The sequence below is a fragment of the Mus musculus genome, chromosome 2, assembly GCF_000001635.26.
Source record: "Mus musculus strain C57BL/6J chromosome 2, GRCm38.p6 C57BL/6J".
NCBI lineage: Eukaryota > Metazoa > Chordata > Mammalia > Rodentia > Muridae > Mus > Mus musculus.
The window spans coordinates 24,602,936-24,619,500 of NC_000068.7; the positions used below are offsets into that span (position 1 = coordinate 24,602,936).

The 16,565-nt window shown below is 48.1% G+C and overlaps 1 protein-coding gene across 19 annotated transcripts in view; it reads right to left on the reverse strand.

Moving 5' to 3' along the window:
• Positions 1-924: 924 nt before the first annotated feature.
• The window catches only part of Cacna1b (calcium channel, voltage-dependent, N type, alpha 1B subunit), a 159,341-nt gene continuing 143,700 nt past the window's right edge, over positions 925-16,565 (reverse strand). For 17 of the 19 annotated variants that reach the window (XR_003950091.1, XM_006497634.3, XM_006497632.3 and 14 more), the window contains 8 exons: positions 15,320-15,427; positions 14,739-14,851; positions 13,884-14,011; positions 7,176-7,311; positions 6,908-7,024; positions 5,007-5,211; positions 4,507-4,751; positions 925-4,165 (listed from right to left, as the gene is read on the reverse strand). Coding sequence is in view for 18 of the 19 variants with exons in the window: in XM_006497634.3 (XP_006497697.1) it covers positions 3,635-4,165; positions 4,507-4,751; positions 5,007-5,211; positions 6,908-7,024; positions 7,176-7,311; positions 13,884-14,011; positions 14,739-14,851; positions 15,320-15,427 (1,583 nt within the window). In the remaining variant the exon portion in view is untranslated. The remainder of the gene's footprint in view (positions 4,166-4,506; positions 4,752-5,006; positions 5,212-6,907; positions 7,025-7,175; positions 7,312-13,883; positions 14,012-14,738; positions 14,852-15,319; positions 15,428-16,565) is intronic. The other 2 variants (NM_001042528.2, NM_007579.3) reach the window with 2 other exon arrangements.

The window sequence follows — 16,565 nt, forward strand, 5'->3', positions numbered from 1 at the left end:
TTTTTTTAGATGGCAGCGGCCTTAAAACTATTGTTAGGTAGCTGCTACATATACTGTTGACCTCATCGCATGACTGGCCCACTCTTTGTCTTTTCTCACTTAGCAAGGCTGCCCACAGTTCACACTCCACTTTTGTTCTAGATTTAAAGCAGTCAAATCAGTGCGGCTCAAACCAGAATAGTGTTGTGCTCCTTGCTTTTTGGTATTTACTAAGCAAAATCTGTTCCAAGGCCTCAAATGACACCCTACTGGATTTGTCTCTTAACATCAATGTTAGTGGAAATTCAGGAAAGAAAGGAGCCAAGGAATCAATTCTAACCCCTGCACTTGACCACTCCAACCACTGGGGAACATGCAGAGGTGTAAGATCCACAGGAGCCAAGTGCCACTGCTACGTACACCAGTGGCCACATGTCACAAAAGGGCTGGGCATAGAACAGATGCTCTAGGAAGTGTAGTCTTTGAGCTGGGAGGACTTGGCTTGGGACTGATGCCTTGTTAGGCTCTTGACTTTTAAGGAAGTGAACGACAGTGTCAGAGCATCCTGTTAGAGCCTGTAGCTCAGAAGTTAATCTCCCAGTGGCCTCAAGAGCTGCAGAAACTCAATACACCCATCCACACTTGACACTGCGAGATTCTGGGAGAGGATAGCCTTTTCCTCCCTCCCTAGCTCTCCCTGTGGTGTCTTCTGGGAAGCACAGGGCACCAGCACCTCTCCAGCAACTAAGGATTCTGAGTACTATTGCTCTGTGTAATCTGGACAACTCTCATGAGGTTCCAAACAAAGCGCACTGTTCTTGTCAAACCACATCTTGCTCCTGCATTAAACCCAAGTGCTCACAGGCACTTTGCTGAAGTTCTCAATTTTTCTTGAGCTCTCCTGGCAGTATACCCTCTCCACCGACGCACTGAGACACACTGTCCTCAGGTATCACCCAGTTGCATCCTGGGTTTTGATTTTGATTTTTTTTTTGGGTTGTTTTTATTTAATCCAAGGACTTTGCTTTATACAAAAAATCATTGTAGAAACAAGAGCAGAATCCAAAGTTTAGTTTGTAAATATTATTCAGGCAGCAAACTAGTCAAAGGACTGTTGTTTAAAAGTAGATCCCATTTGTGTTGCATGACTGGATCTCTCTCTCTCTCGCTCTCTCTCTCTCTCTCTCAACACTGTTAAATATAAATTTTTGCGACAAACCTTCAATTTATATCAAATATAATTAAAAATTAACAAATGAATACATTGTATCAAAAAGTACGAAGATATACATTTCATGCACATACTTGTATAATGTATATATGTGTATATTTTACATGCACACATAACTTGTTCAAACTACAGCCACTGCTTGACAGGTTCCAGATGCAGACAGCTGGTTGTTGCATTTCAAATTTTGGCAACTCACTATGAAACTTCAGGGGGAAACAGACAACATCTTGAAAAGAGACAATACAGAAACAAACCCAAAGTCAGGAAGCAAGACGTCATGTCTCCTTTCCTTGTTTCTTGTGATTTTCATGTATACCAATGTTTGGAAGAAAAGCCAGCTATGTTGATGTGGGATAAAGATGATTCCCAACCCAGGATTGTCTGAGGCAGCTGTAGTTCCACACAGAATGTATACATTCAACACTCAAGAGAAAAGGGGGCTGGGGCTGGAACAGAGACAGAACATCAGTATCAAAATGCACATCCTTCTCTGTTGCAACGTGGGTGCAGTCACATGCGCAGTCCAAGAGTCCCGTTTAATTTTACCCTACTGGAATAAAATACTCTGTTAAAGTTTCAGGGTATTGTGCCTTTGTATAAGGAAATTCTATAAAAGGTTTGGTCACAATCATGCTGAAACCCTAGACCAAGTGGTGGTCTTGTGTTTTGTTTCTAGTAATGTGTCTTTTGTTGCATAGCCCTATGGTTGACAATAGCCACTTGCTGAACACACCTACACACACACACACACACACACACATACACATATGCACACCACACACATACACCTGCATCTCCTATGACTCGTGCATGCTCACACACTCACACACGCTAATACACACATGCTAACACACACACACACACACACACACACACACACACACACACACACAGATCCTGTGAGAAACATGGGGTAGAAGACAACAAGCCACCAAGAAGTCATCAGAAGTTTCAAAACAGAGAGACCACACCAAGGAGTGCCTGCCTGTCTGTGTGCAACCTTTCTCTCGTGGCCTCCCAGCTATCTGTGCACACTGAACACCTTCCTGAGCATGGGTTTTCCCTTTGCAAAGCAGCCATGAGGTTTTATTTTTTCTAGTGCTAAGCCAGGGGCCTGACTTAGCTCTAGGCACCTGGCCTGTTCCAGGGCCATTTCCTTCCTGCCAGTTTCTTGTAACACGGCCAGTGCGGGCTTCTTCCTCTAACCCCAGCCTCTTCTTTGCTAGCGTTTTGCACTCTTCAGCATCCAGTGAATACTAGGTTTTTTTTTTTTGTTTTATTTTGTTGTTGTTGTTTTAAAAACACAACAGAGATTACACCCTACTTGGCAGGCATCCCATCCCTGAGAGTCAGATTTAAAAAGGCTGAAAGTGCCTCATGCAAGCACGCATTGTGCCGCTCTGGCTTCTTCAGAACCCATGACTCAGGGAGAAACACGGGCACTACAGCTGCTTCTCTGACATGCTGATGGACACTGTCAATGTCCCTAAGACACAAGCCCCCGTGCTGCTCTGAGCAGCTCCCACCCAATCCACCCGATGCTTCCTGAGGCCGTACCTCATCCACGATGCTCAGAGCCAGAGATCAGGCACTTGGTTGAGCAGAGGAGCCAGGGTCATTGGGGACATCCCAGGCAGGGTAGAAACATACAGGAACATTGCATACAAGACACAGAAACAATGCAAAATGGAGACCTTCCTACATGTTGACTTTTTTTTTAAAGTTACACAAACATTTCCTTTCCTGTTTTGATTTCTGCTTTTTCTAGATCAACTACATAGAAATGACAAACAGTGAAAGTGTTGTGACTGAAAACCAGAATCAACAGCAAGGACATCCTCCAGATTTGGTCCCTGTTATGGTGACAGTGTAGGTGAAAGGCAGGCCCTTGAGCGCATCTCTACATACATGTGCTATTTGACTCCAAGACCACAAGAGACGTGAGATCACTGGTGCCGGCAGGTGCTACCAGGCCACAGCTGGGCTCCTTTCCTTGCTTTCAGGGGTACCCTATCTCCCATGCCACACATTTGGACAAACCACACTCTCCACGAGGCTCAGAAAGTCCCTCCTAAGAAAAGTCCCAAGGACCCACCCTGGATGCTGGAGGCCATGACATAGGATTTGGATTTGCTGGGTCCATCTCAACTCAGCTACCTCCTGCTTAGGATCCAACATCTGGCATGGAACCCAGGAAGGCAGTACACAGGAGGATAGAGAGAACCATGTCCCTCTAAGAAAGGGCTTTATTAGTCTATCCAGTGTAAAAGGGAGGGAGGGAGGGAAGCAGGAGCCTCCACCACAGAGGCCGAGATGTGAGGGCCCTCCTCCCAGGGCTGTGACCCCACAGCCCAGAGCGGATGATAAAACTCATCAACTGGAACCCTCACCCATGGAGCTGGTACATGGGTGGTCGTGGTGCAGCTAGCACCAGTGGTCCTGATCGGGGTGGTGGTAGCTGTGCCGCGCCCGGACGCCAGTGCTGAGTCCCAAAGTGCAGTGATAGCCATTGGGTACACGGCGGAGAGGGTGGGATTGGGAAGTGAGGGAGGACACATAGGAAGTCCTGGAGGAGCGGCCAGAGTTGGTGGCCACTGCCTCTTCAAAGGTGAGTGTATCCTCAGGCAGGGTGTGGGCGGAGGCCTCACTGTCCAGACGCTGCCCTAGGTAAGGGTCAGAGCCAATTCGGGAGCCAGGAGCTAGAGGCTGGCTCAGGGGCTCTTTCTGGAGCAGGGCATTGTGTTCAGAAAGGCCGCGGCTGAGACGGCCAGGGGAGAAGGCTGGGAGGCCGCTCTGACCCTCAGCAAAGTGGACAGGCGAGGAATTGGCGGTCTTGTAGGTGATGCTGGGGCGTGGGGTCAGAGGAGTCTGGGGGAGCTGCCTCCGCCCACCTCGGCCCGGGGTGCTAGCACCGGATGTTGACATCAAGGGGCTCCCATTAACGGAACCACTGCCCTACATGAAAAAGGGAACAGCAAATAAAAATGAAAATCACATTAAACAACACAGTACGCAGATAATATAGGCATCATTATGATGGGATACAGGGAGGACACAAAGCAAATGGAGGGGAAGCAGGAAGGAAGGACGTACTGATCAAGTGCTAGAATTCCAGTCAGAGGGAAAAATAAAGAAGAGGGATTAGACGTGCATGCTGCTGATTTGGGACAACTGACCAACTGATCAAGGAGCTCAGTAGCTAGAAAGGCGGACATGAGGGGCGGGGCACAGAGGGAGCTCAAAGATCTGGGGCAAGAAAATTGGAACATTTGAACCATACTCCCTTGTTTGATTACCTGTGGGTGGGGTGCTGGCTCTAGCGCCGCTGTTGGCGATGTGGGGTGGCTACTGAGTGAGGGCATCAGTTGCGGGGGCTCCCGGCTCCCAAAGCGGTCACAGGAATAGAAGCGCTGCTTCTCTGAAGAGGAAGATGAGGGCTGCCTCCGCTCCTGGGACCGGCCTCGCTCCTGTTTACGGTCCCGCCGGCAGGCGGTGGATCCTTCTCCATGGGGCAGACCAGGTCCTGCAGCAGTGCTTGGTGCTGCCCAGGAAGGAGAGAGGTTAATTCAGTCCCGAGCAGTGCAGAAACCCCTGGCTCTACACCTACAGACTCAATGCCTGAGGTAGCCTATGGCCCTGCCTGGTCCCTAGAAATGGGACTCATACCCCCTCCTCCCACCAATGGCAGATTCTGGGACCATATGGAATACCAAGGAAGATGGCCCTGTGGACTGCTGGACCCTGTCCCAGTCAGGCCATAAGCATTCATGAGGCTCCTGGGACCCTGTATACGCACCACCTTCTGGGTCAACAGACAGGCTGGGCCCCTTTTCCAGGGACCTTTGCTTCTTGTCTCTGCGCCGGTGGCAGCGGTGGTGGTGGTGATGTGATGCCTGGCTAGGAGGAGGCCGGTCCAGAACTGTGCTGCAAAGCTGAGTCCCATGTGGGCGTGGAGCCAGTGTGGAGATGGAGCGCTTCATGGGGCTGGCATTAGGGGCCGGCTGTGACAAAGGACACAAGATGAGGAGGCACATGGCCAGAGGTGGCAGGGGAGGACAAAGTAGGAGTTAGACAAATAGGGAGGAGTCATGGCTCAGTAATAATAAAGGTAGTGAATTTCCAAGATGGCCAGCTTTGTGCTCAGCTTTTTGGAGACAAAAGCCTGGCAGCTTAAAACAAAAACCTTGTGAGCTTTTTCTCTCCCACCAGAAGCAAGCCCCCTTGCTGATGGACTGGCTCAACCGGTAGGGTCAGGATGAATTAATTACAGGACAGCTGTAAGCCAATCAACTCTCTTCAGACCAGTTAACCCTGAATTAGAGGAGAAAAGTCTTCAGAGACTTAAAACAATGTCAGTTGTCAGGAAGAAACTGGATTTTCAGCTTCCCAAGCCCCCCTGCTTTGCAGAGGGTCTTGTTCTCTGTGTCTGCTCGGAGTGCGGTGTGGGGTGGGGGTGGGGGTGGGGGCGTGTCCATCCTCTCCAGGTAAAACCTTCTTGTCAGGTGCTGACTGATCCTGTCTGCTCCGTGGTGCTGGAGATTTCTCCACTGCTCCCTGTGTGCTTGAGGTTCCTTTTTCCCTCTTTAACTGGCAGAGGAAGTGAACCTGTGCAAGCCCCAGTCAAGCCGTTAGGAGCCCCTTGTGGGACAGAAGCCTGTGGGTGGGGCATCCCTCGAGGGTTGCTGGCATGCCTGAGGAATCCTAGTGGAACTCACACCTGCTAGAGGGAGGAGATTTCTTTTGATCCAGCCAGAAGATTGACTCATCCCCACCCCAACCATGACAGACAAAATCAGGACCTATGGAAAGAAACCACCATGAAGGAAGCACCTCGGCGCATGACTCAGCACGTGACTCTCCACATGACGACATGGGGTGGGCACAGAAAGGGGGAAAGAGGGCAGAAGGGGGTGGAACACACTGTAGGCTACAGCCATAGGGACACTGTAAAGGGAAGACATGCTGGTCGGGGTGAGGAGGGTAAGATAAAGAGCACATGACACCTCCATAACCATAGGAAGGGGGAGGACACAGCCAGAGGGAGAATCTAGGCCTGGGCAGGATGTAAGGACTTAGATCAGCTGGGGACCTCTTCTTGGCTTCAAAAGTGACCCTGATAAAGGGCATTGTCAGCTCTAAGTTGGGTGTCCCGCTCCTAGTTAAATATACTCAACGAGAAAAACCTCACAGGAGGCTAAGAAAAGAGTAAGGGTTCTGGGACAGGGCAGGAAGGGCCATCCCAGAGCCCCAAACAGAAAAAGGGTAAACTGAGGCACGGGCATTACTTTCTGGATTATGATATCTGTTCTGGTCCTGGAGTCGAACCTGAGGAGAAGATGGGTCAGTAGAGCTTGAGGCAGGAGAGTGGAGGGGTCTGACGGCCAGAGGACATAGGAGAGTCTGGGAGGCTAGGGCTGGGGGACACTAGAAATGGGGGGGGGGGACCAGAGCGAGAGGGAAGACACCAAAGCTGAAGATCCAGAACTCAGTGATTAATGTCTCTGCCCTTAGGATTGTCCTGTGAGGCAGATACCATGTAACCCAAGGGCAGAAGCTGTCCAAAGTTACACAGGCAAGTGACTTCAGGTAGGCTATCCAGATGGCACCCAGTCTCCTCTCTTGATGTACACCATCAAGCCCTCTCCTCCGATGACACCCCATCTTCTCCACAGTCTAGATGTTTCCAAGACACCATACCTGTGTTTCTGCCGCTAGGCGTGGCATAGAGGCAGCTCTGCCTTGGCTTTCCAGCCCAGGCTGGGGCTCCCCATCTGGTCCTCTCAGTGTCATGTTCTGCATCTGGACATCCACAGCCTGAAAGAGAGCAGGCTGCTAAGTAGCACATCACAGAGCCATCTGGCTCCACCCACCCCCGTCTCACACATCCTCATCCCCAGCTTCCGTGCTCCTCGTATGTCACACACTCCCTGTCCTCTCTCATACAAGTCCCCCAGGAAGGGCTCACCAGTGTTCCTGACTGCCCCACAGGGATCTCTGCAGAATGGCCACGTTCTAGAGGTGCTCTGGCCTCATAAAGTGCATCTTGGGTCCTCTGCGTGCCCCAGGACAGCGACTCCTTGATGCCACTTTCCTGGGTTTGTCTGGGGAAAGAAATGTTCTGCAGGGTTAGAGAGCTGTGAGCTGCAGAACTTCCACCAGCCATAGTCTTGGCAAGCAAGGGTGAGTCCCATTCCTTCCTGATCTCACACCCATCCCAGCACCTGAGCTCCAGCATGGCCCCCAAACCAAGATATAGTACACAGCACAGGCTCACTATGGTTCCAAGCTAAACAGTACTCTCAAGGCAGAGGACTTGAAATACTTATTCTGGGGAAAATCAGATCCATCATTCCCTGGTCTAGGGGCAATCGGCAAGTGCTTCAACCCTAGTGGCTCTTCTGCAATATGGGCATCAAGCATCTGCCACAGACCATGGTGGGAGGGGACAAGGCCATCCTGTAACTATATGGTAAATGTAAACTGCCAACAGCTAAAGAAACTCCAGGACCCTTCCCTGGGCCACTTTCCTCGGGAGTTTCTTACTGATAGCTTTTCCTTACATTCAGCTCTCCACTCCTCTATTGGCTTCCTAATTGTCAGACCATAGATGCCCTCGCTGCCTGCCCCTCACACTATGTCTGCTCTTCATGGTATTCAGGGTAAGATGCCCACACAGCACTCACTCTTCCCAGGCAGTCCCTCTGCAAGGACTACATGTGCATCATATAGGCTGAGCGACACTTGATCACAGTCAGCTTAGCACACTCAGCACAGGGCCTCACTTCTGAACACAGAGTGTGCTCACACAGTAGGCCATATCCTTGCTGGGCATTTTAAATAAGAATCACCCATTGTCTTCTGGGTATATTGCAGGACATTTCAGCTCAATGACACTTGAGGCAATCTCGGGACTACACTCTAGATGAGAGGGGGCCAGGCTAAACAGTGGGACACTGCCAGTCCTGAGGTCACAGCATAGCTCAGACCCCCCATTGCTGGAAAAATAGGATAGGGTGTTGTCTGACTGTGTGGAGTGATATTATTGGAGGTGTGGCCTTGCTGGAGGAAGTGTGCCACTGGGGTGGGCTTTGGTGTTTTAGAAGCTCAAGCTAGGTCCAGGAATTAAAGAAAAGTGTGGTGGTGGTATATACCTTTACTCCTAGCAGTCAGGCAGAGGCAGGTGGGTTGATGAACTTGGGGCTATCCTGATCTACAGAGTTTCAGGACAGCCAAGCTTAGTCAGTGAAGGAAACCACTGAAAACAGAAAGCTGGTGAAAATTTATTTGAACAAGGAGACCATGTCCCAGCCCCAGAAAGCAGTAGAAAACTTGGTGGCTTCAGCCGTGTGGTTCTGACTTTAGAGTCAAAGATACAAGAAAGAAATTATGGAATCTCGTTCTACAACTAAGGTAAGCCACTGAGGCCAGTCATATGTCAGGGGTGTCCCTGCATGGAGGCCTAAAGGCCATTGTGTGAAGCTGTGAAGGTGAAGTATGGATTGTGTTGGAGACCCCAAGATGTTGGAGATGTCAGAGTCATGGGATACCTGTCTAGGAAAGCTGCTAACAGGGAGTGGAATTGCAGTCAACAAAGCTAGAAGTTGGAGATTCAGAAAGCATTTTGACATCAGACATAGAAATGCAGAGTCTGGAGCTGGCCCAGTTTTGGGTTTGTTTTTTTTTTTTTTTCCTTTCTTTGGTCCAGTGTTCCCTCACCATGCTCTCGTTGGTGGGAACGGTAGATTATATGCCATTGTATATTGGAGGTACATGGTCTACTTTTTATTTTTAACTTACAAGGGTTACAGTTAAGAGACTTTGGACTTTTAATCATTGCTGAGACTATGATAGACTACGGGGACTTTTGAAGTTGGACTAAATGTATTTTACATTATGAGTTGGACATAAGCCTATGGGGCCAGGGAGTGGAATGTGGTGGCTTGAATGAAAATGGCTCTCATAGACTCATAGGGAGTATCACTGTATAACATATTACCTTGCTAGATGACTATAGCCTTGTTAAAGTGTGTCACAGGGGGTGGGCTTTGAGGTTTCAGAAGCCCAAGCCAAACCTAGTATCACCCTCTCCTCTTCTGCTGCCAGCCAATCCAGATACAGAACTCTCGGCTCCTTCTCCAGCACCATGTCTGCCTGCATGCTGCCATGCTCCCCTCCATGACAATAATGGACTCACCCTCTGAGGCTGTAAGCAGCCCCAATCTAATGCTTCCCTTCATAAGAGTTGCTCTGGTCATGGCATCTGTTCACAGTAATAAAGCCCTAACTAAGACACTGACCTTCTGTGAAGCTTTTTGCGAACCTCTGGATCTATGCAGAGGTTAGAATTATCAAAGTACCCGAGTTTTATTTTCTTCCTGGAAGCCTGGTTCAAATCAAATCAAAGACACCTCACATTTTATAGAATACAGTCACATATGCCCCTCTAAGGTACACATCTGTACACATCTCACATAATGCACACATCCCCTCTCCCTTCTCACACAGTTGCATATACTTGCTCAGAGCATGCTTAATTTTAAATGCACTAGAGGGACCCTAACTAACTTGTGCAAGGGAAAACATGTAACTGAGGTAGCTTACGAGGCTCTGTGTGGCAGCTCGTGGATGCACTTCTACAACTTAGAGCCATGTCTAACACACTTGTAGTTAGGATTCCCCTCTGCATTGTCTGCTGCCCACAACATGAACTTGGGCTTGGCTGCACATGGCTGATAGGGGTACTGCCTGTAAAACAGAAACAGGTCCAGACAGATCTGCATGTTGGTCTCTTGCCATTTTCAGGGCCAAATTGAGGTGGTGAGTCTCTCAGAGCCAACAAATAAGGAAAGATCACTATTCCTGGAAGCCAGCTATGTAGGAAAGCTGAACGAGCCTGCCTTCAGTGTGTAACCAGCCATGCCCAGAGTCTATCCACAGCCTTGGGTGAGAAATGTGATCCTTCATCTCTAACTCTTTGGAATTGACTTCAAGAAACACTGTCCAAGAATAAGGTGAAACAAAAAGACCTGGCCCATTTGTCTATGAAATACAATAGCCTCGAAAATCAAAGCCAAAATGGGACACTAGGAGAAAAATGGCTCAACAGAACCAGGAAGATCAGAATTATAATTGTCTATGAACAGGCATTTGAGAGCTCAAAGAAGAAACAATTTTTTTATTTTTTAAAAGACTTATATATTTATTTATTTTATTTTATTTTATTTTATTTATATGATTGCTCTATCTGCATGCCAGAAAAAGGCATCAGATCTCATTATAGATGGTTGTGAGCCACCATGTGGTTGTTGGGAATTGAACTCAGGACCTCTAGAAGAGCAGCCAGTGCTCTTAACCACTGAGCCATCTCTCCAGACCAAGAAACAATTTAAAAGTCCACAGACACTAGAAGCCAGTAACTACAGAACTTAGAAGAGATAGTGTACTAGTTATGGTTCCCATTGCTGTGACGAGACACCATGACCAAGACAACTCTCATAAGCACAACATTTAATTGGGGCTGGCTTACAGGTTCAGAGGTTCAGTCCATAATCATCAAAGTAGGAGCATGTCAAGGAATAGGCAGGCATGGTGCAGGAGGAGCTGGGAGAGCATGTTGATCTGACTGCAGCCAGGAGAAGCTGACTCTTCCAAACTGTGTGGAGCTTCAAAGCCCACCCCCACAGTAACACACTTCCTCCAACAAGGTCACATCTCCTAACAGTACTACTCTCTATGGGCCAAGCATATTCAAGCCACCACATTCCATTCCCTAGTCCCCAAAGACTTGTTCAAACACATGAGTCTATGGGGGCCATACTTAGCCATAGCATAGTGCAAAATACATTTAGTCCAACTTCCAAAGTCCCAAAATCTATAACAGTCTCCACAATGTTAAAAGTCCAAAGTTCAAAGTCTCTTCTGATTTTGTAATCCCTTAACTGTACTATCCTACTAAATAAAAAAATCAAAAAGCAGATCACATACCTCCAACATTACAGGACATACATTACCACCCCTAAACATCATAGTGAGGAAGTAATAGGCCAATACCATACCAAAAACCAGCTGGACAAACTCCAAACTCCATGTCTCCATTTCCAATGTCAAAGAACTTTTCAAATCTCCAATTCCTTTCATCCTTGTTGACTGCTGTTGACAAATCTGGCACACAGCAGCAACAAACTTCATTCTCTTGGGCTAACTCAGCTTTCCTTGGCAGATATCCTATGGATCTAGCATCTCAAACATCTTGGGGGATCCAAGGCAATTTCAGCATTACAGTTTCTTGTTCCAATGTCTGGGATCCACATATGCTCTTGTGGGCTCCTCCAAAGGGCTTGAGTCACACCAGCTCTGCCCTCTGTAGCACTCTAGGTTGACTCCATTCCACTGCTGCTGTTCTTGGTGGTCATCCCATGGTACTGGCATCTTCAATGTGCTGGGGTCCTCCACTGCAACTAGGCCTCACCAATAGCCTCTCATAGGATCACTTCATGGTGCCAAGCCTCAACTTCTTTGTATGACCCTTAAGTCCTAGGCTGTCAACTGCAACTGAGGCTGCATCTTTACCAGTGGTCTTTCCTGGCCTCTCAGTGTCAAGCCTCAGCTGCTCTCCATGACCCATTCACACCTTCAAAACCAGTACCACCTGGGTGACTTTTACACATTACCAAGTCTAGCTGCAGCATGAGGTACAACCTTGGTTATCTCTAGAACACAGCTTCTTTGTGCTCTCAGAAAACACATCCCAGAAGATTTCACCTCAGTGATGCTGGTCTCTTCTTAATCACAGGTAATTGCTTATCTCTAACTAACTAGCTAGCATCAGTTGTTCCAGTGAGCCCTTCTACTCTTGGCTCTAAAGGGAGAGCCACATAGCCAAAGCTGCAGAGTTCTGCTACTTGCTGGGGCTGGAACATGGCTCCCCTGTTCTATTACATCTTTCATTGCCTAAGCTTGGCTGTCCTGGAACTTGCTCTGTAAACTGACCTTGAATTCAGAGACGTGCATGTCTCTGTCTCCTGAGTTGCCGGATTAAAGGCCTGTACCACCATGCCTGGAACAGGAACTTGGAACTTGCTCTGTACCAGGCTGGCCTTGAACTCAGAGATCTGCTTGCTTCGGTCTCCTGGGATTAATAGTGTGTACCACCATGCCTGGGCCTAAGCTTTTCAGGGCCACACTCCTCAAGATCCAGATCAAAAGCCTGTGTCTTTCAGCCACAGTATCTGGATTACAGGTGTGCCCTGAATTGCTGGAATGTGGTCCGTTTAAGATTAAAAGTCCAAATGAAAGCAATAACTAAGTAATAATAATGCCTAACATGATATACCCATTCCATGTTCAATGGCAAATGGATAAACAATAAGCTTAGCTGGGTGGTATCTTGCCCACCCAACTATAACTCACTTAATCTGTTTATTTCCTTGATTTATCTTCATTGCACTTCCTGGTGCCCTTTTATTACTTGAACCATACACTTTTTTTTCCTTTCTAATCTTGCTGTGCTTGATCAGAATGCTCTTCATGAGAGTAAACCAGAGGACAGAGTCTCTGCTGGACTTTTCCAAGACATCCTTCATCGATACAACTAAATAAAAATCTCTTTACCTTAGCCTCAGGTAGACTCTTCAGCTAAGGGCAAAAAGCTACCACATTTTTCACTAAAACATCACAAGAACAGTCTCTAGGCCACATACTAAAATTATTCTCCTCTGAAACCTTTTGCGTTAGCAGGCCTCCACAGTTCAAATCGCCCTCGGCTCTACCATCTTCCATATTCCTACTAGGATGGTCCATTAAGCCTCACTAAAAGCATTCCATTGCTTTCCAAAGTCCCAAAATCCACATTCCCCCCAAATAAAAACATGGTCAGGCCTATCACAACAATACCCCAGTCCCTGGTACCAACTTCTGTCTTAATTAGGTTTCCATTGCTGTGACAAGACACCATGACCAAGGCAACTCTTATAAAGGACAACATTTAATTGGGGCTGGCTTACAAGTTCAGAGGTTCAGTCCATTACCATCAAGGCAAGAGCATGGCAGGGTCCAGGCAGGCGTGGTGCAGGAGGAACTGGAAGTTCTGCGTGTTGATCTAACTGCAGCCAGGAGAAACTGACTCTTCCATACTGTACAGAGCTTCAAAGCTCACTCCCACAGTGACACACTTCCTCGAACAAGGTCACCCCTCCTAACAGTACCACTCCCTATGAGCCAAGCATATTAAAACCACAGGTACATGCAGTGGCCGTTACCTCAGGAGTAGCACAGCTATCTACCCAAGCTTGGTGATAGCTACCTAATGCTATGAAGCTAATCTCAAAGTCCATCAAGGAAACTAGCAAATAGAAAACACTAGCAGTAGCCATCTTTATCAGCTTCCAAGTGTCTGTGTACCCAAGGGTGGAGGTAGACATTAAGTTGCTCCAGAGCTCATTCCAGGAAGTGGGATGGGACCTGAAAACCCCCTATCTTGTTGTGGATGAGCCTCAGGTATTTCAGGATGTGAGCTAGAGGCCAGACTCTAGGTAGTGTGTGGGGACAGATATCCCCCCTCACACTGGCCTTGAGTTCTTCCCACCAGCACTCATATGGTGCTCCTGTTCCACCAGCATGCCCCACCAGCACACCCCACCAGCACACTCCACTCACATGCTCCAGTGGAACTCACATGGCACCCCCATTGCTGAGGGAAGTTGCACTCTTTTGCCGAAGGAAAACCCGAGCTCCTCGAAGCACAGCGGGCTGTGTCTGTTCCAGGGTGGCCTTCAGAGGGTGGAACAGGGAAACGGGACCCATCTACAAGGAGAACAAGGAAGAGGCCTGTGCCTGAGTACCTCAGCCTCGTACAGCATGTAACAGTCTCGTCTCTTTATTCTGCCGCATAGAACCTTGTTTCCCAAGAGGAGCATGTGAACAAAACAAGGCAGGCTCAGGGATCCTTCTATTATTGCCTCAGCTTTCCCCCATAAAGGACTTCAGGAAAAGTCACTTAAACCAGAGCCTCGCCTCTTCTACCTACAGGGATGAATATTGGTCATATTCAAAGTCAGTCGTCTCATCTTTAGGTTATAGTGGCTACCGCCTGGAATTCCAGGCCAGGATGAGTAGTGAATATGCCATGGCATGGGGCCAGGCAAACATCACCAGAAGTTCTGTGTGTCTACAAAACAGAACCTCCACATGGTAGTCACTAAAGAAATGGCTGTGGCAGCACCAGAAAGATGCATCCCACACCTCCCACACAACCCATGAACAATGACAAGAGCAACTCTGGCCTATACCAGGCATCTCACTGGTGTGTGCCTGTGTGTGCATCTCTTTCCATCCTCTAAAAGTCGTCCTCAGATACATCACATCCTCTCTGGACAACCACAGAAAAGGTGACACTGCCAGGGCTTCTGTCTTACCCCTAAAAACCAGCTCTCAAATTCAAGGCTCCACAGCACTCCCGAGCAAGTAGCTATCGGAGAGCAGGCAGCTCTGCCATTAAGCCCTGAGCAGCTATAGTCTCCCCCAACTGTACCTGGGACAGGCCTCCGGGAGCTTGGTGAGTCTGATCTCTGGTGGTTTTGTTCTGTTTGTAGAAGTCAAATATCATGAGAGCAGCATAGACCTTCCCCACTGTCATCTCGTCAGCTGAAGAGAACAGGCGAAAGGCCAGAGGGCAAGGTTTGGAGGACACACAGCACAAAGAAGCCACAGAAAATGTAGCTGGGTAAGGAGGCAGCTTCTTTCCCTCATCCCCTGTGTGGGCTCAGCCAGCCATGGGTGCTAGTGCTCTGTTCTGTGGCTAGTCTCCTCTAGCTACAGAACACAGCATACTCTGAGCAACACTAGCTGGTCCTGTGTTTCCTACATTGGACAGATGCATCCCTACAAGAGGCCCTCAGAATTGAGCACCAATACTAGGCTTCCCTTTTGCATTTTTTAAAGTGTTGTGAGATATATTGTCAAAGTAGGAGGACTCCAGGTCACCATGTATGGCTCCTGTGCTACTCAGCATAGCTACACAGGGATGAGGGGCGCTCACTTCTCCAAAGCAATACACTCCCATATGCCCTGAGGGAAGATGGGAGCAGAGGGTACCCTTCACTCTCCACTTACGTTTGTGGGGTGGTACCAGTAAGTCCAGAGTCTTCTGGGGCAGATTAGCCCACACAGAAGAGATCTCTTTTCTCAGCTCAGCATCACACTGGTGCTGCTTCGTCCCCGCTGGGCCAGGACAAGAGGGAAAGGGGAGACATGTCAGAAGCAGTCCTGCGTGCCCCTCATTCAGGCAGAGCTGGAGACAAGTGTGGGGAGGTGTGTGTAGAGGAAGATAGGATGGCGTTGATGCTAAAAGGAAGATACACGGTGGCCTGCAGACTAGTTGGAGACCTTCCTGCACAGTAGGAAGCAGTACAACTGTGCGTATGTATATTTGTGTGAGTGTGCAAAATAGAATCCAGGGTGTGTATGTGTGTGTGTGCATGTGTAGGATAGAATCCAGGGCCTCTGTTCTATAACATAGTTATAACCCCAGTACCTTAAATATAGTTTGAAGAGTGAAAGTTTTAATTTTGATGAAGTTTAATTTATCAGTTTTTATATGGTTCGTGTGTGTGTGTGTGTGTGTCTGTGTGTGTGTGTGTGTGTGTGTGTGTGTGTGTGTGTGTGTGTGTGTGTGATTATAGAGTTGCCCATGGATGCCAGAAGAAAGGGGCATCAGATCCTATTTGTGAGCCTCCTGCTTGGATTCAAAACCTGATACTCTGAAGGAGTAGTAAATACACTTAACATCTGGATTCATGCATTTTTCTAAAAAGAAATCTCTTGCCGGGCAGTGGTGGCACACACCTTTAATCCCAGCACTTGGGAGGCAGAGGCAGGTGGATTTCTGAGTTCGAGGCCAGCCTGGTCTACAGAGTGAGTTCCAGGACATCCAGAACTATACAGAGAAATCCTGTTGAGAGAGAGAGAGAGAGAGAGAGAGAGAGAGAGAGAGAGAGAGAGAGAAATCTCCACTAATCTCAGTTGTCAACACTTCTTTCCTTCTAGAGGTTTTTATCATTTTAAATTTATGACCCCTTTCAAGTTAAGTTTTGTAGGAGGTCAAAATATGTGCTATGTACTGAAAGGCATCCCCATTATTGCTATGCAGAATTCATAAGAGCCAGTGACTGTGGAAAAGCGTAGAAGATAGTTATCATTAAAAGTTATAATGTTAAGAGTGCCCTTCTGAGAAGACAGCAGAAATCTTGTTTACCCTCTCACTGAGGAGGAGACTAAAACCACCCTGCCAGTACTTCAAGAGTGGACATCAGAGTTTCCAGAACCCTGAGAGATAGATTTCCTGGGCAAGCTGCCCAGT